The sequence below is a fragment of the Marmota monax genome, unplaced genomic scaffold (assembly GCF_021218885.2).
Source record: "Marmota monax isolate L192 unplaced genomic scaffold, Marmota_monax_Labrador192_F-V1.1 WCK01_AAM20220418_F8-fsc00370, whole genome shotgun sequence".
Classification (NCBI taxonomy): Eukaryota; Metazoa; Chordata; class Mammalia; order Rodentia; family Sciuridae; genus Marmota; species Marmota monax.
Genome location: NW_026693560.1, coordinates 12,325 through 37,014, shown reverse-complemented (window position 1 = coordinate 37,014; position 24,690 = coordinate 12,325). Strand labels below are relative to the sequence as shown.

The 24,690-nt window shown below is 41.8% G+C and overlaps 1 protein-coding gene across 1 annotated transcript; it reads right to left on the bottom strand.

The window, feature by feature from the left end:
- Positions 1-3,280: 3,280 nt before the first annotated feature.
- Positions 3,281-4,206, bottom strand: LOC124102431 (vomeronasal type-1 receptor 48-like). Its single transcript, XM_046458725.1, has 2 exons — positions 3,998-4,206; positions 3,281-3,881 (listed from the first exon to the last, which is right to left on the bottom strand). Exons 1-2 carry the CDS (start codon positions 4,204-4,206, stop codon positions 3,281-3,283), a joined length of 810 nt encoding a protein of 269 aa, XP_046314681.1.
- Positions 4,207-24,690: the final 20,484 nt, after the last annotated feature.

Genomic DNA, 24,690 nt, shown 5'->3' with positions numbered 1-24,690 from the left:
GTTCCTACTATCTCTAGTTTTCCTAATATTTTGAGCATGAATTTTGTTAAATGCTTTTTCTGTATTGTTGAGAGCCACAGCCGAAGGGGCCCCAGCAAACTTCCAGCTGCCAGCAAACTTCCAGCTGCCGGCTGATGATTGGCTCACAGCGGCCCCAGCAACATCTAGCTGATTGGCTCCTCTGCGGTGATGCTCATTGGGCTGTTTCCCTGCCCTTTCAGACCACGGAGCTGCTCATTGGGGGACTTTTTTGGCTCCGCCCATGTGACCCAGCCAATCGGCCTCAAGAGCAGGAGGATTGTGGGAGGTGGGGAGAAGCTTGTGTGGGAGAGAGAGGCTTGTGGAAAGCCGGTGGTGGCAGTTGAGGCTCTGAGGGTTTTTCCTGAGAGGCTGTTTTGTTTGGCGTGTGTGGTTCTAAAAATAAAGTTAGTTTCTTTTGACAAGTGGCTCCTGATTGTGCCCAGCCAGACTGCGGCACTGTATCAAGATAATCATACAACTCTTATCTTCAGGTTCATTTGTATGATAAATTATGTTTATTGATTTCCATGTGTTAAACCAACCTTGCATCCCTGGGAGAAACCCCACTTGATCATGGTGGACTATCTTTTAAACATGTTTTTGTATGCTATCTGCCAGGATTTTTTTAAAAAAATATTTTTCTTTAGTCGTACATGGACACAATGACTTTATTTTTATTTATTTTTTATGTGGTGCTGAGGATCAAACTCGGTGCCTCACACATGGCAGGCGAGTGAGTGCTCTACCACTGAACCCCAGCCCCAGCCCCTATTTGCCAGAATTTTATTGAGAACTTTTGCATCTGTGACCATCAGGGATACTGGTGGGAAATTTTCTTTCCTTGTATCTTTGTCTGGTTTTGGTATCGGGGTGAAACTAGCTTCATAGAATGAGTTTGGAAGGGTTCCTCCTTTTCTATTTCACAAAATAATTTGAGAAATTTGGTGTTATTTCTGCTTTGAAGGTCTCATAGACCTTGGCTGACAGTCTCTCTAGTCCTGGGCTTTTCTTAGTTGTAGGCTTTTGATGGCATTTTGTATTTCATTATTTTAAATTGATGGGCTTAAACCATGTATGTCCTCCGGATTCAGTTTGGGGAAGTCACATGTCTCTAGTAATTGGTCAATGTCTTCACAATTTTGCATATTATTGGAGTATAAACTTTCAAAACAGTTTCTGATCACCTTCTGTATTTCAATAGTGTCCACCATGATACTTCCTCTTACATCATGAATTTTAGTAATTTGAATTTTCTCCCTCATTCTCTTTGTGGATAATGGTTTCTCAATTTCATTTATTTTTTAAAGAACCAAATTTTTGTCTTGTCAATTTTTTTTGTTTCTTTTCAAATTAACTGATTTCTTACAATTCCATAATGATGTGTGCTGTCTGCCATATTTCCTTAGGTGTAGTTGGCATCTGCCTTTTGTTGAATTCTTTTAATATCTTTCATTCATTTAAAAATAACTTTATTCAGGTGAAAATGATAAGAATAAACCACACATATGTAATGAGCAGCTTGTTAGGTCTGCCACATACATACACCCACGGAACCATCCCCACAATAAGGACGTGAAGACTAATTCAGTCTCGAAGGTTCCTGGAGCCCCTTGATAATTCCTCCCTTTCCCCCTCCTCTGTCCAGAAATGACCCTGGACTGGAGTTGATTTTTCAAAGACTGATCAGTCCATCAGAGCCCTGGTCTGCATGGTGGGTGACCCTGGGACAATCAGTTTGGTTTCCAGCCCTTGTTTGTTCTCCATAAAGTCAGGATTCCTCCAAGTAGGACCCAAGACCACTGGGAAAATTAGGACCAAGGTTTAGGAAGAAGCTAGAGCCACACCTGACTCGGCAGAGTAGGTTCTCAGTTCCTGGCAGCCGGTATTCCTAACAACTCTGAGTCGGTGGTCCAGAGTACGGTTGGGGTCTGCAGCGCCACAGTGTCTTCCTGTCACCAGAGTTTATACCCGACGTCACTGAGTAGAATCCCAGAATTTTCAGGTTTTTTGGGGGGTTTTGTTTTTAAATGAGATTCATTTCTCCTGATAGTGTCCATTTGAAAATCGGATCTAGTGATATTTGAAATGGTGCAATGTTATTACAACCTTTCCTTGTTGCACAGCTTTTAATAACCACCAAAGGAAACCAGGTGTCCCTCAGGCAGACGGTCACTCTCCTGCCCTCCCAGGCCCTGGTCACCAACTTCTGCTCTGTGACTCTGGGGTTTCCATATTCTGCATACTTCCTAAGAGTGAAGTATACATATATCTGATTTAAAAAAAATTATTGATTTTTTTTAAAAATACATGATAGTGGAATGCATTACAATTCTCATTACACACATACAGCACAATTTTTCACATACAGAAAAAGTATGTTGACACCAATTTGTGTCTTCATACGTGGACTTTGGATGGTGATGTCCATCACATCCCACCATCCTTGCTAATCCCCTGTCCCCTCCCCTCCCTCCCTCTGCCCTATCTAGAGTCCATCTATTCCTCCCATGGCCCACCTCCCTACCCCACTATGAGTCAGCCTCCTTATATCAGAGAAAACATTCTGCATCTGTTTTTTTTTTTTGCAATTGGCTAACTTCACTTAGCATTATTTTCTATATACACAATGGAATTTTACTCGGCAATCTGTGATGTTTTTGTCTGATAGATTTTTTAGCTGAATACTTTTGGGATTTATCCATATTGTTGCATGTATCATTTCTCTTTATGGCAGAATGATATTCTCTCTCTATAAGTTATATATATGCTTGCACGTTTGTGTATATGGATATATAATGTGCCTGTTCATACACACATCCCCAGCCCCACTGCATTTGTTTATCCATTTTTTTCTTTTTCCTGTAGTTGCTGTGGATTGAACCCATGGCCCGGACCATGCTAGACAATATCTATTCTTTTCTTGATGGACTTTTGGGGTTATGGCACTGCCTGGTTGATAGCCATATTGTAGTCTTCTTTTTAAAATAGTCTATTTTCAGACAGAATAAGGGACAATGTGGCTCTAATAGTACTTCAAAAGAAGTTTTCATAAAACAAGAAGAAAATAAGACGAGACTGTAAAAGTCCGTGGATGTACCTAAAGACACTGATGCAGATATCAAGTAAAACCATACACAAGGTCGTTTGTAGTCACATAGGTGACCTTACCAGACAGAAAATCTGGTGCACTTGCTGAGATCATTTCAGAAAGAAGTTTGTGTGGATAGAGGGGTTTGTAAGTGAGAGTGGAGGAGCCGCTTTAGATGCGTCTTGTCAGCATCTGAGCTTTGTTCCTCCACTGGACTTGTACGAGGTTCAGGATCTGTGTGTCCGCCCTGAGCAGCACCAGGGGACTGAGCCTGCCGCAGCCGCTGGCCACCGCGTTGTGGATGCTCCCGAGCACGGGGTCATTTCTCCTCATCCTGCTGATGAGCAGAGAGAGCGCAGAGTCTGCAGAGTCCAGGGTGGTGAAGCAGCCGAGCAGCTGCAGGACGCTGTGAGTGGCCCTGTGCTCGGGGGAGGTGTGGAGGGACAGGCAGCGCTGCTGATGTCTGTGCAGGAGGGTGGCCATGTACCCACTGGACACGGCCATGAGGCCCACGAAGAAGACATCTCTGAGCGTTACCAGGAGCAGAAAAACGCCCCTGTACCTCGGCAGGAAGGAGCAGTGGCCGTTGACAAAGAGAAGACCAGGCTGCGTGGCATTGGGGGTGGCCACCGTGCAGAGCAGCTGGTGGCTGGTAATGGCCATGGTGAGGACCCACAGGAACAGACATGCCCCCAGGATGGGGTTTGCAGGTTTGACTTTGAAGTTGGCCAGCGAGGAGCCACTGGTGCTGATGGTGAGGGCCTGGAGCACACTGAGGACACAGGTGGTGCCGAGGGACTGTCCCCTCATGACCTTGTGCAAGAAGACCAGCACTTTGCATTTGACATCACCTGGAATGTCCTGCCCTTCCCAGATGTCTGTGGATACCAAAGGGCCACAGTGAGGAGCAGGACGATGTGTGTCAGAGCCAGGTGGGCCATGGGGAGGTCGATGAGCCTGGGCTTGTGGCCCCCGAGGAGGGCGGCCAGGTGCAGGCAGAGCAGACAGGTGTTGGCCAAGATCCCGGCCCCAGCCTGCAGGTAGAAGGCACTTCTCGTGGCCCTGAGTCTGGAATCTCGGTCCATCTTCATGGGCATGTTGAAGCAAATGACGAGTTTCTGCAGAGAGAACCAGAAGTGTTTGACAGCAGCAGAATTTTGTCGTCATGTCACATTTTCCAGTCACTAGAATCATCATGTACTAAAAAACATTCTTTGGAAGTAGGATAGCCTCTTATTTCCATTATCAACTTAAATTCAAGGGATGGCGTGTGGCTCGGGGGCAGAATGCTGGTCCAGCCCGCAGGAAAGCTGGTCCACCCCAACCCAGACCAAGGAGAATAGTCAATTAAAAAATAATTAACTAATTTTAGCTTGTGCACCACTCCTTCTTCAGATCAATGATTTTGTAGCAGCCCCTCGCCTCAGGGAGGTGGTGATGCCTTCCCCTCTGTCTGGTGGACCTACTGCGTTTTCCTTTAGATTATAAATCCCACCACCTCCTTTTACTCCCTCCCTTCCCACTTCCTAAGATGTGGTCCTGTTTGTCCTGGGAACAGCGTCTCTGAAACATGGCTGCTACGGAGACATTGCCCAGGGAAAGCTGTAGGCCCCCAGGTTGGAGTTGGAGACGCATCCCCTAGGAGGACAGCCTCACCTGCTCATCCCACTCTCTTTATAGAGTGCAGAATTGGGAGGAATCATGTACTTATGTGTCCTGCCCCTCCATAGCTTCCTCTAATCCAGCCACCATCACTTACCCTCAGGGTCAGGCATGTCGCCCCATGTGAGTAATTTCAACTCCGTTTGCATCCTGAGTCAAGAGGGGAAAGGTGGCATTTGTGCCCTGTCCCTTTTGGTGTGAGCCAGATTGGTGAGAGTCAATCCCGTGACAGGTGAAGCCAGCATCCTTGTGTTGGCTTTGGGATGATTCCTACCCAAGGTGTGTGTGTGTTTTGTGAAGTAGGATCAGGAGATGTGGAAACAGGAGTAGTGCTGTCACTCACCCCTTGCTGACATTAGCTGGAGATCCAGCCCAGGGTCATTTGTAGAAAGCAACAAAGGAGACATTTTTTCAGGAAGAGAACTGGTGCCTGGACCCGGGGGTGCCTTACCACTGAGCTACATCCCCAACTCCCAGCCCTTTTTATTTATTTTTTAATATGGGGACAGTTTCTCACTGAGGGTCTTAGGACCTCACTGAGTTGTTGAGGCTGGCCTCGAACTTGGCATCCTCCTGCCTGAGACTCCCAAGTTCCTGGATCTGTGGTCACATGTATGCCTGGCACAAGGAGAGTTTAGCAACAGTTTACCTGTTTGCTTGCCTCTCCTCGGATGAAAGAAGAGGTCTTGCACACACTCTTTGTAAATGCAATAAAACTTTCAATTTCAAGGGAAATTAAATATTTCAAAACTAAGCTCCAGGCACTGGTCACAGGACCAATAAAATCCACCCATCATTCTAGTTGGCCTGTCCGTCCCCAAGGAGGAAAAGGGAGTGTCTGCAATGAGCAAGGTGAAGTCCAGCTGCACATCTTCCATTTGAATTGTTCCTGTTTGGAAGATGCTGGAACATTCCTTAGTTCAGAAACCTCTAGATGCATATTCACTCAGACCCCAAAGGACACCTGAGTGCTGGGAGCAGACCCCCGAGCCATTGGGTGTCCTTCAGGGAATCTGCCCTCGTTTCCCAAGCTGCTGTCACCCTGCTTCCAAAGCCTGCATCCAGATGTTTGGGAACAAGATGGGAAAGATCTCCACTATTGTGGTCTTATTGCCATTCATCTTCCTTTAAAATTACATGAATTCCTGGAGGTTATTCTCCATAATTTACCTTGATGAATGTGCAAATGTACATTCTGTAATCCTTCAGTGACTGGATAGAAACTGTACCTGGACTATATTTTTATGAAGATCATTTTCATTTCCAAGCATCATTAATCAAGATTAGCATGACAAGAACACCAAAAAAAGCTTTAGAAAATGAAATGTGTCTCATGGAAGGTAAAATAAGCTTCCTGTAGATCATTGTAAGCTGCTCTTCTTTGCCACAGAAACTTCAGATTTACTGGTGCCTCTGGAAATAAACTAACAGAAGCAGAACATGTCTTACTCTTTCAGAAATCACTACTTAGGCAAAAATTCTTGTCTAAAATTCTCTGTGCTGCCTCAGGGATTGGGCATTAGTAAAGAATAAAGCTGACAGATCAGCTGGGGGAAGGCAAGGACTCTAGGGATTTTTAGGAACCAAGGAACCATGTGTGTTAACATAGAAGGACATGAACTAAAGCCAGATCAGGGGCCTGTGGATCTGTATAATGATATTACTTTGCCCAGTTATGTTTTCTAATTTTACCACAAATTTGTATTTATTCTAGTATTTTTAATCTATTTTTTAAGTTATAGATGGACACAATACCTTTATTTTTATGGGGTGCTGAGGATCCAGCCCAGCGCCTCACATGTACCAGGCGAGTGCCCTGCCCCTGAGCCCCTGCCCCTTTTTCTTGTATTTTAAATCTCCTTTCATCCCTGGGAGAGAGATTATATATATATATATATATTTAAATTCAATGAATTTACATGAAAGACTTACCTTTTCTAGAAAATTCTGGGGTTAAATCCTGTCCTTTCTCCATGGTTTGCATCAGTAAAGACTCTAAATCTAAACGTCAGCTAGTGAACCTGACAATAGGTGTCAAGGAACAGTGTTTCCAATATGAGCAGGTCCTAACTGTCACCAGATGAATGTCCCTGGGCTCTGTGTACTAACTCCACTACAGAGAGATTGGCTGTGAAAACTTTGTGTGTTTTATATGGTAACAAATTAAAATTTATTCTACTACTTGTCTATGTCTGTGTACCCTTAGGGTTTCCCTTTTTAATTTTGTGCAGTATTTTAATTGGTAGCAAACTCTTGAATCACACCTCTTTTTACTATTTGGGGTATTGTTTTTTACTGATTCTTATTAGTTATTTATAACATTAGGATACAGTTTGACAGAATCACCAAAGTGTGAAATACAGTTTGTTCTAATTCAGTCCCCTGCTCTCCCCTCTCACCTCCCTTCCCTTAACTCTATGGATCCCTCTGCAATTTATTTACAGTTTTTGTAAGTATGTATTTTTTAGTTGTAGGTGGACACATCCCTTTATTTTGTTTCTATGTGGTGCTGAGGATGGAACCCTGTGCCTCACCCGTGCTAGGCGAGTGCTCTGCCCCTGAGCCCCAGCCCTAGCCCTCTTGTCTTTTTTCTTTGAGGACATTTTCAAAAGGCATCAACATTGTCTAAGTTTAAAATAACAACTATGTGATAGTGAAGAAGAAATAATTAATCATTCACATGTAGTGAAATTGGGTACATTTAAAACAATTTCATCGATTTTTGGTAAGTTTCCATTCTGACTAATATTAGATAGGATTTTTAGATTGTGTGTGTCTGATCTTATGAGCCAAAATGATAGGTTTTGAAACACTTTAAGTCCTAGAGATTATTGTAGAGCTAGATCTATCGATCTCCTGAATTATTATTCCTCGTGCACACTTATACTAATTTACTCATGAACAATAATACTGGTAATATTATAAATCATACTAATGCTATGAAATAAAGCTGATGCCATAACATTTCAAGTAAATAGCAATTCTACGAGTGCCTGGGTCGCAGTTATAATGTGGCAAGAGTTGGACTCCAAAATGCCTTCCCGCAGCACCTCCCTGCCTCCCCTGCCTCTTGTGCATTCAGACATGAGGCTGAGCCTTCAGGAGGAGGTCATATGGGACCCAGGGCCTGAGCTCACCCCTCAGAGGACTGGTGACCTTGGTGTTCTGGTGAGGCCTGACAGGACCTGTCTTACAGTAGGCAGGGACGGTGTCCCCAAAGGCAAGGCCAATTCCTCTCCCGTCCTCAGACAATGGTGAACAAGAAGAGTCTGGAGGGAAACTTCTTGAGTGGATCTGTCATTGTCCAAGGTCAGAGGAGCCTGGATTGCTTTCTTGGTTCCAATCATAATGAGCCAACCTAGGGCCACTCACATTGAGGCACAGAGTTAGTGTGGCTTGGGATAAAGTATTAACCTATGTGATGTGACCTGTGGATGGCAACACGCAGAGGAAGTGTGTCTCAGGACTGTGACTGACAGCAGCTCAGAGCAGTGATGCCCACTCCCAATGCATATGCTTCCCAACACCTGGATCTCCACGTTGGTCCTGAGAGGAAATTGTGGAGAGAAAACTGGCCCACGCCGAGAAGAGCCCACGGACTGCTGTATGCCCCTGGGCACCAACCCATCAGTCTCTGAGCCCTTGGATCCTTCTTCCTTCCCTTTCTTGCCCTCCTCCCTCCTTCCCTCCCCTCTATATCTATCTATCTATCATCTATCTATCTATCTCACGTTTTCTTTCTTTATTCACCTGTTGAAGGCCACCTAGGTTGGTTTCATACTTAGCTATTGTGACTTGAGCTTCTATAAACATGAATGTGGCTGGGTCACTAAAGTATGGTGGTTTGAAGTCCTGTAGGTATATACCAAAGCATGGTGTAAGTGGCTCAACTGGTGCTTCCATTCTCCTTTTTCTAAAGAATCTCCACACTGTTTTCCATACTGGCTGCACCAATTTGCACTCCCACCAGCAGTGTGTGAAGGAATCTCTTTCTTCAATCCTCCTCAACCTTTATTGTTACTTGCATTCTTGGTAATTACCACACCGAATAGAGTCAGGTGGAATCTCAGTGTGGTTTAGTTTTTTTTTTTTTGGTGGGGGCAGGTACTGGGGATTGAACTCGGAGGCACTTAACCACTGAGCCACATCCCCAGCCCTATTTTGTATTTTATTTAGAGACAGGGTCTCACTGAGCTGCTTAATTCCTCACTTTGCTGAGGCTGGCTTTGAACTCACAATCCTCCTGCCTCAGCCTCTAGAACCACTGGGATGATAGGTATGCACCACTGCACCCGGCCTCAGTGTGGTCTTAATTTGCAGTTCTCTGATTGCTAGATGTTGAACCTTTTCTCATAAATTTGTTGACTATTCCTTTTATTTTTCTGGGAAGTGCATGTTCGGTTCCTTTGCCCATTTATTGACTGGGTTTTTTTTTTTTTTGGTGTATTTGAGTTCTTGGTATATCCTGGAAATTAATGATCAGGTGGCAAAGATTTTCTCCCATTCTGTAGGCTCTCTCTTCATGTTCGTGATTGTTTCTTTTGCTTTGAAGAAGCTTTTTAGTTTTATTTCATCCCACTTAGATTCTGGACTGTCTTCCTTGAACTTTAGGAGTCTTGTTGAGGAAGATGGTTTCTAAGCTGAGATGATGGAGAGCTGGGCCTACATTTCCTTCTAGAAGGAGCAGAGTCTCTGGTCTGTTGCCCACATTCTTGATCCACATTGAGTTTGGTTTCTGTGCCAGGTGAGAGTTAGGGTTTCAGTTTCATTTGCTACATATGACTTTCTATTTTTCCTAAAACCATTTCCTGAAGAGGCTATATTTTCTCCAATGTATGTTTATGGCATTTCTGTCTAGTACAACTGTGCTTCCATGGGTTTGTTTCTGTGCCTTCTAACCTGTTCCTTGGTCTGCATGTCTGCTTTTGTGCCAATACCATGCTCTCTTGGTTACCGTAGCTCTGTAGTATGATTTAAGGACCAAATCGTGTTACCTCTGGTGTCCTTGCTAATGATTGCTTTTTGAGGTTCTATGTTTCCAAAGGAGTTTCATGATAGCTTTTTATTTCTATTAAGAGTGGGAATTGTAAGGAATTGTAAGAAATCTGTAGAGTGCTTTTGTAGGTATGACATTATTAATTCTGTCCATGGAAGAACTTGGTATTTCTCTCCAGCTTCTGAGGTCTTCAATTTCTTTCCTTAGTATTCTCTAGTATTTATTGTAGAGATCTTTCACCTCTTTTGTCCGACTGATTCCCAAGTATTTTAGTTTTGAGGAGATTATATATATGTATATGTATATATATGGGTGTGTGTATATATACGTATATAAATAAAATTTGGACACAATACCTTTATTTTTTGTTCATGTATTTTTATGTGGTCTGAGGATCAAACCCAGCACCTTGTCCTTGCAAGGGAAGTGCTCTACCCTGAGCCCCAGGCCCAGCCTTTTTGGGGCTGTTGTGAATGGGGTAGTTTTCTGTCTCCTTCAGCTGATTCCTCATTGGTGTAAAGGAGCACCGTCGATTCATGGTGTTGATTTTATATCCTGCTACTTTTCTGAATTTATCAATGAGTTCTAGAAGTGTAGTTTTTGGGGTCTTCAAAAGATAGAATATGTCAACAGCAAATAGGGATATGTTCAGTTGTTATTTGTATTCTTTAACTTCTTCCTTTTATCTGAATTCTCTGGCCAGGATTTTAAAGGGACTCTGTTGAGTAGAGGTGGTGAAAGAGGGCTTCCCTGTCTTGTTCCTACTGGGGAGGGACTGATTTCAGTTTTTCTGCATTGGGAATGACGTTGGTGTGGGGTGGAGCATGTATACCTTTTCCCATGTTGAGTTTTATTCCTGCTATCCTGATTTTTCTAGTGATTGGAGCAGGAATGGATGCTGTGTCTTTTCCAATACTTTTTCTGCAGGTATTGAAATAATGATGGGTTTTGTCTTTAAGTCTGTCCATGGGATGAATCATATTCATTCATTTCCAGATGCTGAACTAACCTGCCACCCCTGGGATGAACCCCACTTGATCTTGGTTCATTATCATTTTAATGTCTTTGTATGCGACAGGCCAGTCGTTTTAACTTTGTTTTAGTTAATTGTACAGACACTTTGACACATTGTACACAGACTGAGCACAACTTCTTCCTCTGACTGAACATGGTGCAGAGTCACACCAGTGGTGTGGTCATCCACGTATATAGGGTGATAATGTCCCTCTCATTCCACTGTCCTTCCCATCCCCAGGCCCCTTCCCTTGGTCCCTTCTGTGTAATACCCAGGATCTGACTCCCCAGCTGCCTTCAGGCAGGTGTGCATTAATCCCTGATGGCACCTGTCTCAGCTCCTGGCTGGTGGTTGGTAAGCTCAGGGCATGTTCCCTGGGCAGGTTTACTGAGTCCCACAGCCTCCCTATTGGCCAGGCTAGGCGGCCTTCAGTCTCGGGGTCTCCTGCACTAAGCCTGTTTCTAGAAGTTCTCGGCTTTTCCTGGGCTGTGTGGTATTTCTACGCCTCCTGCAAACAACTTTCTCTGTTTTTTTTTCTTTCTCATTTAATGCATTCACACTATTTTTCTTGGGCTCTTTGTCCTCTATTGAGTACTAGTTCAATCCCCTTCTCATCCACCTTGGGGGAAGCAGGATTCCCACTGCTGGAGTCCCAAGCAGGTGAGCTCCGAGAAACCCTGCGTCACTGAACCCGCCACCTCGCATCTCCCTGTGTACATTGTTGGGACTGGGGCTGAACTTCGAGGTGCTTAACTACTGAGGCCGCTCCCCAGTGATCTTTATTTACTTTTTATTTTGAGCCAGGGCCTCACTAAGTTGCTGAGGATGGCCTCAAACTCGGAATCCTCCTGCCTCAGCCTCTTGTGCTGCTGGCATTAAAGGTGCCACCCTGCAGCCCCTCAGCTGGGCCATTATTTTAGAGCCACCCCACATCATCTTCTCAAGCCTGGAACACATTCTCCTCCATAGTTAAGGAATCACTAGTTACATTACTGGAAAATTAGTAATCACTCTTGGGTGATAGAAGGGTGTATGAAAATTTGGGGGGACCTAAGGAACTGGTGTCCTTCCTAGGGACTTTTCTTCATGTTTCTCTTTAATTTTTATATTTTCATTCTTTTTTAATTTGTTTGACCTACTGGTATAAAAGGACCAGCAAAACCTCAAAGGCAAATTCAGTAAAGGTGAGGCTGGGTGCTGTGCATAATTAACTCGGGTACAAAGGCATCTGTGTGCCCTGGGTGAGGGCTCCTTCTGCAGACGGGATGCTGAGTCCGCAGAAGTCCCTGAGCATATTCTGTACGTTGCACTTAATTGACTTTTTATTTTTTTAAATGACATACCTGGACAGAAAAATGCAGACACACTATAGAGTCCCCATACACCTATCCACCATAGGGTTCTCCTTATTACTTACATCTTGCACTTCTGTGACATTTGTCACAATTACTGGGCCAATATACTAATATTGATGTGGATAGATCATCATTAATCAACCTCTTTGTTTTGTATTTCTATAAATAGTGACAAAAGCACAGCATTGAGTAGCCACCATGAGTAGCTTAGGGAGTAGGTCCACCACACCAGGCGTCCCCCTCTACAGATGTCCACCTCCCCCTTTTCCCGGAATCCCCAGCAACCTTAATGTTTCCATGGTCTACTGTTTCCCCATTTTATTGGAGTCATACAGTTGGAGCCAAAGCAATGTGACATTTTGGAACAGCTGTTTCCCTTGCGGTGCATTTATGTGCCCACGTGTCTATTAGCTCATCTCTTTTGATTGCTGTGCTTAATCCAGCCCTTGTCCCCCCAGAACTGAGGCAGGAGCCCCCCAAGGGGAAATGCCGTGGGGACGGGCTGCCCCATCCTCCCCAGGTGCAGCTCACTAGGAGGCTATGGCCACCCAGGTTGGTGGGCAGCTCACGGCTGAGGGGCCCACCCTGACACCTGCCTGTCCCCCATGATGTCTCTGTCCTCAGTGACGAGAGCTCCAGTAACTTCCAAGACGTGTCCCCACGACCCAGATCCCCTGAGCCACCTGGCAACGTTTTTTGGCAAGACATTGCCGTTTGCTGCCCGTTTGACCTGAACAGACACCTGAGCTCTTGTTAACGAGCCCTGCCCACAACAGGACAGGAGGTCAGGGCTGGCCCTGTGGTGATGGCCATTCATTCTCGTGGTCTTGTTCCTTCTTTGTAGATACACATGACAGCAGGACGCAGGCTGATGCTGATTCTTGTGGTCCCACGTGTTGTGGGGTGTCACTGGTTATGTGCAAGATGGAAACGGGGAGGCTGCATCCCCTTCATTGTCCCCTCTTTCCTGTCCCCTTCCCCTCTGTCCCCGTCCCTTCCCCCTCTCTCACCCAGGGGACCTCTGTCTCCCCACTCAGTAGCTACTTTAAAAGCTGGGGCTCTTGCTGGTGACTTGCAGCCTCAACAAGCCAGGACACGTGTCTCCTCGTAGCACAAAGTGACCCATGCCCCCCCCGGAGGCCAAAGAGATCAGGGAGCTTAAGACCCAGGGGGTCCCCCAGGACTCATGGGGCCTTGCAGGCCAACAAGGACCCCAAAGGGAGGGGTAGCGCCTTCCTGCATTCCTCTGGGGCTTCCAAGGGTTGCTAGAAGCTTCCCTCAGTCTCTTCCTGTGGCAGCCAGAACTCTGGTGGTCCTCTTAGTCATGTCCAGGGCTCGAGGGGGAATTCTACATCATCCGCAGCAAGTGATGTCACCAAGACAGGAAGCAGACGGGGACCAGGAGTCAGTGTGGCGTAACTTAAGTTAATGAAGTTTTTTCTATTAAATACAAACCACGTCCTGGTGGGAGAGGGCAGGGAGCAAAACCCAGAGTGACAGAGAGCAGGGGCAGGGTCCCCGAATCCCACCAGGGTTTGCTCCCAGTGACCTGCTGGGCCCACCATTCCTTCCCTCTGTGACCCTCGGGATGGAGTAGCAGGCCCTGGCACGAGCTTGGCAAGTGCTCGGCCCTGAGCCCCGTCCTCAGCTCCCAGGTCCCCCCCACTGGTCCCCCACCTCCCAGCAGCTCCATCCTCGACCACACAGACATTTGGGGCTGATGGAGTTTAAATTCAGAGCTTTGCTATGGCTTTAGCCAAGGACACCAAAGAGGGAACCGAGCACCCCAAACCCAGGCCATCCCCACAGGATGCCCGAGGGGCTCTGCTGCCTGTTGGGGGGTTACAGGAAATGAGCAGAGTGGTCCTCGCTGGCCTGGGGGTGCATTGGGTAGCTCCCAGGGGCACCTCTGTGGACGGGACTGTGGGACAAGGGAGGCGCAGGCTGTTTCCAGATGTGCCATACCATGAAATGTCGTCATTGACAGAGCCACAGGGAAAACAAAGAAACTCCACAGGAACTTTCTCCAACAGGAAGACGAGTTGTCACCAACGCTCTCTTCAGCTTCCTGTGAGTTCATGGACCTACTTGGCTGTAGCACAGAGTTGGCTTCCCGGCAGCAGAGCCCCCAGCACCTGCGGCCACAGGTGGTGTCACCCCGTGGGACCAGGTGTCTGGGGGTTGGCGTGTGGCTCATCTTTGCTGCTCCTGTTGGTAATAAAGTGCTGGAATCCACCTGGGCTAGTTGTCTCCTCCATGCCAGTGGGGCAGCCGCAGGTGTGATCACTTCTCAGCTTGGGGACCGCTTGACAGTGGCTCATCCACAATGGCAGATAATTGTGAATATAATGAGGAGGTGATGCAATCGGTAGCAATGGTTTCGTGCCCCTGCAGGCGACTTACTGACATCTCCAGTACTTTTTCATTCCCACTGGGAACCAGACTAGAAAAGAGTTTGCATTATATGATGGGTGGTGACGACGTTGACCGTCTGGCCTTAGTGCTGTACCCATTCTCCTCCTTTTTAAAAAGTTTATTTCATACATGACAATAGTGGAATGCATTACATTGATAATCATCCATTCACAGCACGATCTTTCATAATTCTGCATATAAAGTATGTTCACGCCAAATTATGCTAAGATACATGAGCTCTTTTTTTGCATTACAATTCTTAATACACCATTATACCCCAATTAATCATATCTTTGTATATAAGGTATGTTGACACCAAATTCACCTCTTCATACATGTATTTTGTATGATGATGAACATCACCTTCCACCATCCTTGCTATTCATCTTCTCCTTCCCTTTCCCTCCTACCCCTCTTCCCTATCTAGAGGTAATCTTCCTCCCATGCTCTCCCTCCCTACCCCACTTTGAGTCCCCCCCCCCTTATATCAGAGAAAATATTAGGCATTTGATTTTTGGGGATTGCCTAACTTCACTTAGCATAATCTTTAATGCCATCCATTTCCCTGCAAATGCCCTGATCTTATTCTTTTTTAGTGCTGAGAAATATTCCATTTTGTATAAATGCCAGTTTTTTAATCCATTCGTTCACTGAAGGGCATCTAGGTTGTCTCGACAGTTTAGCTATTGTGAATTGTGCTTCTATAAACATTGATGTGGCTGTGTCCCTGTAGTATGCTGTTTTGGGGTTCTTTGGGTATAGTCTGAGAAGAGGAATAGCTGGGTCCAATGTTGGCTCCATTCCCAGCTTTCCAAGGAATCTCCATACTGCTTTCCAAATTGGCTGCACTAATTTACAGTCCCACCAGCAGTGTATGAGTGTCCCTTTTTCCCCACATCCTTGCCAGCGCCTGTTGTTTGTCTTCATAATGGCTGCCACTGGAGTGAGGTGGTGTCTTAGAGTAGTTTTGACTTGCATTTCTCTGATTGCTAGAGATGATGAGCATTATTCATATATTTGTTGGTTGTATATCCTTTTCTGAGAAGTGTCTGTTCAGATCTTAGACCATTTGTTGATTGGGTTATTTTTTTTTTTTTTTTGGTGCTTGGCTTTTTGAGTCTTTATATACCCTAGAGATTAGAGCTCTATCTGAAGTGTGAGGGGTAAAAATTTGCTCTCAGAATGTGGGCTCTGTGTTCACCTCACACATTGATTTCTTTGCTGAGAAAAAACTTTTTAGTTTGAATCCATCCCTTTTGTTGATTCTTGGTTTTAATTCTTGTGCTATAGGCATCTTATTAAGGAAGTTGGGGGCTAGCCTCATGTGATGAACATTAGGGCCTACTTTTCCTTCTATTTGCTGCAAAGTCTCTGGTTTAATCCCTAGGTCCTTGATCATTTTGAGTTAACTTTTTTTGCAGGATGAGAGATAGGGATTCAATTTCATTTTGTTGCATATCGATTTACAATTCTCCCAGCACCATTTGTTGAAGATGCTTTCCTTTCTCCAGTGTATGCTTTTGGCATCTTTGTTTAATATAAGGTAGTTGTAATTTTGTGGGTTAGTCTCTGTGTCCTCTATTCTCTACCTTTGGTCTGCCAGCCTGTTTTGCTGCCAGTACCATGCTATTGCTCTGTGGTATAGATTAAGGTCTGGTATAGCGATGCCATCTGTTTCACTCTTCCTGCTTAGAATTGCTTTAGCAATTCTGGGTCTCTTATTTTTCCAGATGAATTTCATGATTGACTTTTCTATTTCTATGAGGAATGCCATTGGGATTTTGATCAGAATTGCATTAAATATGTGTAGTGCTTCTGGTAGTGTGGTCATTTTTAATAATATTAGTTCTGCCTATCCATGAGCAAGGTAGACCTTTCCATCTTCTTTGATTTCTCTTTAGGGTTCTGTAGTTTTCATTGTGTAGATCTTTTACCTCTTTTGTTAAGTTGATTCCCAAGTATCTTACTTTTTTTTTTTTTTTGAGGATATTGTGAATGGGGTAGTTTACCTCATATCCTTCTCAGAGGCTTTGTCACTGATATACAGAAATTCTTTTGATTTATTGGTGTTGATTTTATATCCTGCTACTTTGATGAATTCACTTACTAGTTCTAGAAATTTTCTGGTATAGTTTCTTGGGTCTCCTAGGTATAGAATCATATCATCAGCAAATAGTGCTAGTTTAAGTTCTTCTTTTCCTATAGTTATTCCTTTAATTTCTTTCATCTGTCTAATTTCCCTGGCCAGTGTTTCAAGAACTATGTTGAATAGAAGTGTGAGAGAGGGCATGCCTGTCTTGTTCAGATTTTAGAGGGAATACCTTCAGTTTTTCTCCATTTAGAATGATGTTGGCCTGGGGCTTAGCATAGATAGCCTTTATGATGTTGATATGTTCCTGTTATCCCTATTTTTTCTAGTGTTTTGAACATGAAGGGGTGCTGTATTTTGTCAAATGCTTTTTCTGTATCTGTTGAGATGATCATGTGATTCTTATCTTTAAGTCTATTGATGTGATGAATTACACTTATTGATTTCTGTATGTTGAACCAACCTTGCATCTCTGGGATGAATCCCACTTGATCGTGGTGCACAATGGTTTTGATACGTTTTTGTATTTGATTTGCCAGAATTTTATTGAGGACTTTTGCATCTATGTTCATTACAGATATTGGCCTGAAGTTTCCTTCTTTGAGGTGTCTTTGTCTGGTTTTGGATTCAGGGTGATATGGACTCATAGAATGAGCTTGGAAGTACTCCCTCTTTTTCTATTTCCTGAATTAAATTGAAGAGTATTGGTATTAGTTCCTCTTTATAGGTCTTGTAAAATTCAGCTGTATATCCCTCTGGTCCTGGGCTTTTCTTGGTTATCAATCTTCTGATGGCTTCTTCTTTTTCCTCACTTGATATTGGTCTGTTGAAGTTGTGTATGTCTTCCTGACTCAATCTGGGCAGGCCATATGACTTTAGGAATTTATCAATGCCTTCACTGTCCTCTATTTTATTAGAGTACAAGGTTTCAAGATGATTTCTAATTATCCTCTGTATTTCTCTAGTGTCTGTGTGATATTGCCTTTTTCATTATGATGCTGGTAATTTGAGTTCTCTCCTTCTCTTCGTTTGCATGGCTATGGGTCTGTCAATTTTATTTATTTTTTCAAACAACCAACTTCTAGTTTTGTCAATTTTTCAATTGTTTCTTTTGTTTCATTTTCATTGATTTCGGCTCTGATTTTAATAATTTCTTGCCTTCTGCTTTTTCTGCTGATTTGCTCTTTGTTTTCTAGGGTTTTGAGATGTAGTGTGAGGTAATTTATTTGTTGGGTTTTTCTTAAGGAATGAACTCCATGCAATAATTTTTCCTCTTAGTACTACTCTCATAGTGTCCCCAGGATTTTGATATGTTGTGTCTGTGTTCTCACTTACCTCTAAGAATTTTTAAATCTTCTCCTTGATGTCTTCTACAATCCATTGTTCATTCAGTAGAATATTATTTAGTCTCCATCTTTTGGAGTAACTTCTATTCTTATCATTGATTTCTATTTTCATTCCATTATGATCTGATAGAATGCAGGGTAGTATCTCTACTCCTTTTTATTTGCTAAGAGATGCCCTATGGCAAAGTATATGGTCTATTTTAGAGAAGGATCCATGTGCTGCTGAGAAGAATGTGCATTCACTTGTTGAAGGATGAAATATTCTATATATGTTAAATCTAAGTTATTAATTGTCTTATTGAGTTCTATAATTTCTCTGTAAGCTTTTGTTTGGAAGATCTATCAAGAGATGTTTAAAGTCACCTAGAATTATTGTATTGTGATCTATTTGACTCTTGAAATGATGAAGAGTTTGTATGATGAACATAGATGGCTCCATTCTTTAGGGGATGATATTTATAATTGTTATCTCTTGTTGGTGTATGGCTCCCTTGAGGAGTATGAAATATTATTGTTTGTCCCTTCTGATTAATTTTCACTTGAAGTCCACATCACTTGATTTGGATGGAAACCTCTGCTTGCTTCCACAGTCTGAGTGGTATGTTTTTTAATATTCATTTTTTAGTTGTAGATGGACACAATACCTTTATTTATTTTTATGTGGTGCTGAGGATCAAACCCAGGGCCTGACACGTGCTAGGTGAGCGCTCTACCCCTGAGCCCCAGCCTGATTAATGTTTTTTTTTACTGTTTATTTTTTAGTTGGACACAATACTTTTATTATTTTTATGTGGTGCTGAGAATCGAACCCAGGGCCTTGCACATGCTTGGCTAGTGTACTCCCACTGAGCCACAACCCCAGCTCCCAAGTGATATGTTTTTTCCCAACCTGTCACCTTCACTCTGTGGATGTCTTTTCCTATGACATGAATCTCTGGAAGGCAGCATATTGTTGGGTCTTTTTTTTATCCAATCTGCCAGTCTGTCTTTTGATTGCTGAGTTTTGGAAATTAACATTCAGGGTTACTATTGAGACATGATTGGTATTCCCAGTTATTTTTGTCTATTTTTTGCATTTATCTTGACTTGGTTTCTCTTTGGTAGGTTTTTCCTTTAGTGTAATACCTACCTCTTCTGACTTTCATTGTTGTTTTTCATTTTCTCATGGAATATTTTGCCAAGGATGTTCTGTAGTGCAGGCTTTCTAGTTGTAATTTTTTTTTTATATATTATGGAAGGTTTTTATTTTGTCTTAAAGATAACATCAAAATCAAAATATAATTATTAATCAAAATTTAGTTTTGCTGGATGATTCTTGGATGCCATCCATTTCTTTCAGAGCTTGGTATATCTTGTTGCAGGATCTTGTAGGTTTCAAGGTCTCCATTGAGAAACCAGGGATCCTAATTGGTTTCCCTCTATATGTAATCTGGTTCCTTTCTCTTGTAGCTTTTAAAATTCTCTTATTCTCTGTTGGGCATTTTCATTATGATGTGCCTTGGTGTGGATCTGTTGCGATTTTGTACATTCGGCATCCTGTAGGCTTCTCTTATTTGATTTTCCAATTCATTCTTCATGTTGGGAAATTTTTCTGATATTATTTCAGTGAATAGATTGTTCATTCCTTTGGTTTGGACCTCTATGCCTTCCTCTATCCCAATAATTTTTAAATTTGGACTTTTCATATTATCCCATAATTCATGCATCCTCTGCTCATGGTTTCTTACCATCTTCACTATGGTCAACTTTTTTTTTCAAGGTTATATATTTTGCCTTCAATGTCTGAGGTCCTGTCTTCCAAAGTGATCTATTCAGTTGGAGATGCTTCCTATTGAGTTTTTAAATTGTTTTTATTTATTTTTCGGTTGACACAACATCTTTATTTTTATGTTGTGCTGAGGATCAAACCCAGTGCTTTGCACATGCCAGGCAAGCGCGTTACCACTTGAGCCACATCCCCAGCCCTCCTATTGAGTTTTTAAATTGGTTTACTGTTTCCTTCATTTCAAGGATTTGTGTTTGTTCTTTTCAGAATCTCTATCTCCTTATTAAAGGAATCGTTTGCTTTCTGTATTTGCTTATCTCTTTATCAAAATGATCTTTGCTGCCTATATTTGCTCTCTTATATCATCCTTTAATTCACAGAAAATTATGTACCTCCTCCACTCCTTCTGTCATTTCTCCTGCTGTTCTGACCATGGGTTCTAATAATGTAGCATCTTTGTTTGGGGCACATTCTTGCTTGGTTTTTCATGTTGTTCATGCTTCTTCCCTTCCAGCTCTGTGTTTTCAAGGTGTTACAATTTTTACCCTGTAGGCTTATAGTGTCCCCAAGGAGTTCCAATACCTTTCTTTTTTGTAAATTTATTTTTTTAATACATGGCAACAGTGGAATGCATTACAATCCTTATTATACATATAGAGCACAATTTCTCATATCTCTGTATATAAATAATGTTCACGCTAATTTATGCCATTAAACAAGTACTCTTTTTTGCATTACAATTCTTAATACACATATATACCACAATTTTTCATATCTCTATGAAAGGCATGTTGTCACCAAATTCAAATCTTCATACATGTATTTTGTATAATGATGTCTAGCATATTCCACCATCCTTGCTAATCGCCTCCCCACCCCTCTTCCCTATCTAGAATTAATCTAATCCTCCCATGCTCTCCCTTTCTACCCCAATGTGAGTCACCCCCTTATATCAGAGAAAATATTTGGCATTTGTTTTTTTGGGATTGGCTAATGTCACTTAGCATTATCTTTTCCAACGCCATCCATTTACCAGCAAATGCCATGATTTTATTCTTTTTTAGTGCTGAGTAATATTCTACTATATATAAATGCCAGTTTTTTAATCTATCCACTGAAGGATAGCAAGGTTGGCCCAGTTTAACTATTGTGAATTGTGCTGCTATAAACATTGATGTGGCTGTGTCCCTGTAATATGCTGTTTTTAAGTCCTTTGGGTATAGTCCAAGAAAAGAAATAGATGGGTCAAGTGGTGGTTCCATTCCCAGCTTTCCAGGGAATCTCCATACTGCTTTCCAAATTAGCTGCACCAATTTGCAGTCCCACCAGCAGTGTATGAGTGTTCTGTTTCCCCCACATTCTTGCCAACACTTGTTGTTGTGTGTCTCCATAATAGCTGCCATTCTGACTGGAGTGAGATGAATCTTAGAGTAGTTTTGATTTGCATTTCTCTAATTGCTAGAATGATGGGAATTTTTTCATATTTGTTGATTGATTTCATGTTCTCTTCTGAGAAGTGTCTGTTCATGTCCTTGGCCCATTTGTTGACTAGGTTTTTTTTTTTTTTTGTGCTTAGCTTGGTGAGTTCTTTATATACCCTCAAGATTAGTGTTTGATCTGATGTGTGAGGGGTAAAGTTTCACTCCTAGGATGTAGGCTTTCTGTTCACCTCACAAATTATTATTATTATTATTTTGCTGAGGAAAAACTTTTTAGTTTGAATCCATCCCATTTGTTGATTCTTGTGCTATAGGTTTCTTATTAAGGAAGTTGGGGCCTAACCCCACATGATGAAGATTAGAGTCTACTTTTTATTCTGTTAGCTGCATAGTCTCTGCTTTAATTCCTAGGTCCTTGATCCACTTTGAGTTTTGTGCATCTGAGTTTTATCTTATATTGTCTAATATAAGATAATTGTAGTTTTGTGGGTCAGTCTGTTTCCTCTATTCTGTACCATTGGTCTACCCTCCTGTTTTGGTTCCAGTACCATGCTGTGTTTTTTTTTTTTTTTTTTACTATTGCTCTGTGTTATAGTTTAGGGTCTGGTATAGTGATGCCACCTGTTCTGCTCTTCCTGCTTAGAATTACTTTAGCTATTCTGGGTCTCTTATTTTTCCAGATGAATTTCATGATTGCTTTTTCTATTTCTATGAGCAATGTCATTGGGGTTTTTATTGGAATTACACTGAACCTGTATAGTTATTTTGTTAGTATGGTAATTTGGATAATTTTAATTCTGCTTCTCCAGGAGCAAGGTACATCTTTTCATCTTCTAAGGTCTTCTTTGATTTCTTGCTTTAGGGTTCTGTAGTTCTCATTGTATAGATCTTTCACCTCTTTTGTTAAGTTGATTCCCAAGTACTTTATCTATTTATCTATTTTTTTGAGGATCTTGTGAATGGGTAGTTTTCCTCATTTCCTTCTCAGAGGACTTGTCAGTGATATACAGAAATGCCTTTGATTTATGTGTGTTTATTTTATATCCTGCTACTTTGCTGAATTCATTTACTAGTTCTAGAAGTTTTCTGGTGTAGTTTTTTTGGGTCTTCTAGGGATAGAATCCAATTGTCAACCAATAGTGCTAGTTTAAGTTCTTCTTTTCCTATACTTTTCCTTTAATTTCTTTCATCTAATTGCTTTGGCCAGTGTCTCAAGAACTATATTGAATAGAAGTGGTGAGAGAGGGCATCCCTGTCTTGTTCAATATTTAGAGGGAATGCCTTCAGTTTTTCTCGATTGAGAATGATGTCGGCCTGAGGCTTAGTGTAGTGTAGACAGCCTTTAGAATGTTGAGAGATGTCCTTTATCCCTATTTTTTCTAGTGTTTTGAACATGAAGGGGTGCTGTATTTTGTCAAATGCTTTTCTGCATCTATTGGGATGATCATATGGTTCTTTAAGTCTATTGGTGTGATGAATTACATTTATTGATTTCTGTATTTTGAACCAACCTTGCATCCTGGGGATGAATCCCACTTGATCATGGTGCACGATATTTTTGATATCTTTTTGTATTTGATTTGCCAGAATTTTATTGAGGATTTTTGCATTTATATTCATTAGAGAGATTGGTCTGAAGTTTTCTTTCTTTGAAGTGTCTTTGCCTGGTTTTGGGATCAGGGTGATATTGGCCTCGTAGAATGAATTTGGAAGTACTCCCTCTTTTTCTATTGCCAGAAATAGGCTGAAGAGTATTGGTATTACTTCTTTAAAGGTCTAGTAAAACTTGGCTGCATATCCATCCAGTACTTGGCTTTTCTTGGTTGGGAATCTTCTGATGGCTTCTTCTATTTCCTCACTTGATATTGGTCTGTTTAAGTTGTGTTATATCTTCCTGACTCAATCTGGGCGGATCACATGACTTAAGGAATTTATTGATGCCTTCACTAACTTCTATTCTATCAGAGTATAAGCTATTCGAGTATACGGTTTCAAAATAATTTCTAATTATCCTTTGTATTTCTGTAGTGTCTGCTGTGATATTGCCTTTTTTATGACTTCTGGTAATTTGATTTCTCTGTCTCTTTGTTAGCATGGCTAAGGGTCTGTCAATTTTATTTTTTTTCAAAGAACCAACTTTTAGTTTTGTAAATTTTTTCAATTGTTTCTTTTGTTTCAATTTCATTGGTTTCAGCTGATTTTTTTTTCTTGTTTTCCTGCTGATTTTTTTTTTCTTTTTCTAGGGCTTTGAGATGTAATGAGGTCATTTATTTGTTGGCTCTTTCTATTAAGTTCTTTCTATTAAGGAATGAACTCCATGCAATGGATTTTCCTCTTAGTGCTGCTGTCATAGTGTCCCAGAGATTTCGATATGTTGTGTCTGTATTTTCATTTATAAGAATTTTTTAATCTCCTCCTTGATGTCTTCTGTAACCCATTGTTCATTCTGTAGCATTTTCGTCCTTATTGATTTCCAATTTCATTCCATTATGATATGATAAAATGCATGGTAGTATCTCTACTTCTTTGTATTTGCTAAGAGTTGCCCTGTGGCATAATATATGGTCTATTTTTGAGAAGAATCCATGTGCTACTGAGAAGAAAGTTTATCCACTTGATATTGGTTGATATAGTCTATAGATGTCAATTAAGTCTAAGTTATTGATTGTGTTATTGAGTTCTATAGTTTCTTTATTCAACTTTTGTTTGGAAGATCTGTCCAGTGGTGAGAGGTGTGTGAAAGTCACCCAAGATCATGTTGTGGTCAGTTTGACTCTTGAACTTGAGAAGAGTTTGTTTGAACATAGGTGCACCATTGTTTGGGGCATATATATTTGATTGTTATGTCTTGTTGGTGATGGTTCCCTTGAGCAGTATGTAATGTTCTTCTTTATCTCTTTTGATTAACTTTGACTTGAGTCTACTTTATTTGATATTAGTATGGAGACCTGCTTGCTTTCAAGATTCATGTAAGTGGAATGTTTTTCCCAACCTTTCACCTTTAGTCTGTCTTTTCCTATCAAATGAGTCTCCTGGAGGCAGCATATTGTTGGATTTTTTTTTTAATCCAGGCTGCTAGCCTATGTCTTTTGATTGGTGTGGTTAAGCCACTAACATTTAGGGTTGCTATTGAGACAGTTTGTATTTACAGCCATCTTTGTTTATTTTTGCTAGTTGAAGTGTTAATTATTGTTTAATTTTTAATTTGTACCTACATATAGGATCCAGCATTTTAATTGAACATGTGTATTGATCAAATCGGTGCAATTTCTACCTTCTAAAATATCATTTGGTTGTTTGAAACCTGCAAAATCTTGTTAGAATGTCCAGAGTCTAATAATTACTTATACAATTCAAACTATGGGCTATAAAACCCTCTTAACTGCTTTTCGGCACTCCTTGCCAACTGTCTCTTCTAACAGATACAAAAAGCTTTTCTCTTTTGTGGTTCTTTGTGATCAACTTTTTTAGCCTCAACATATGAGTGTAAACATACAGG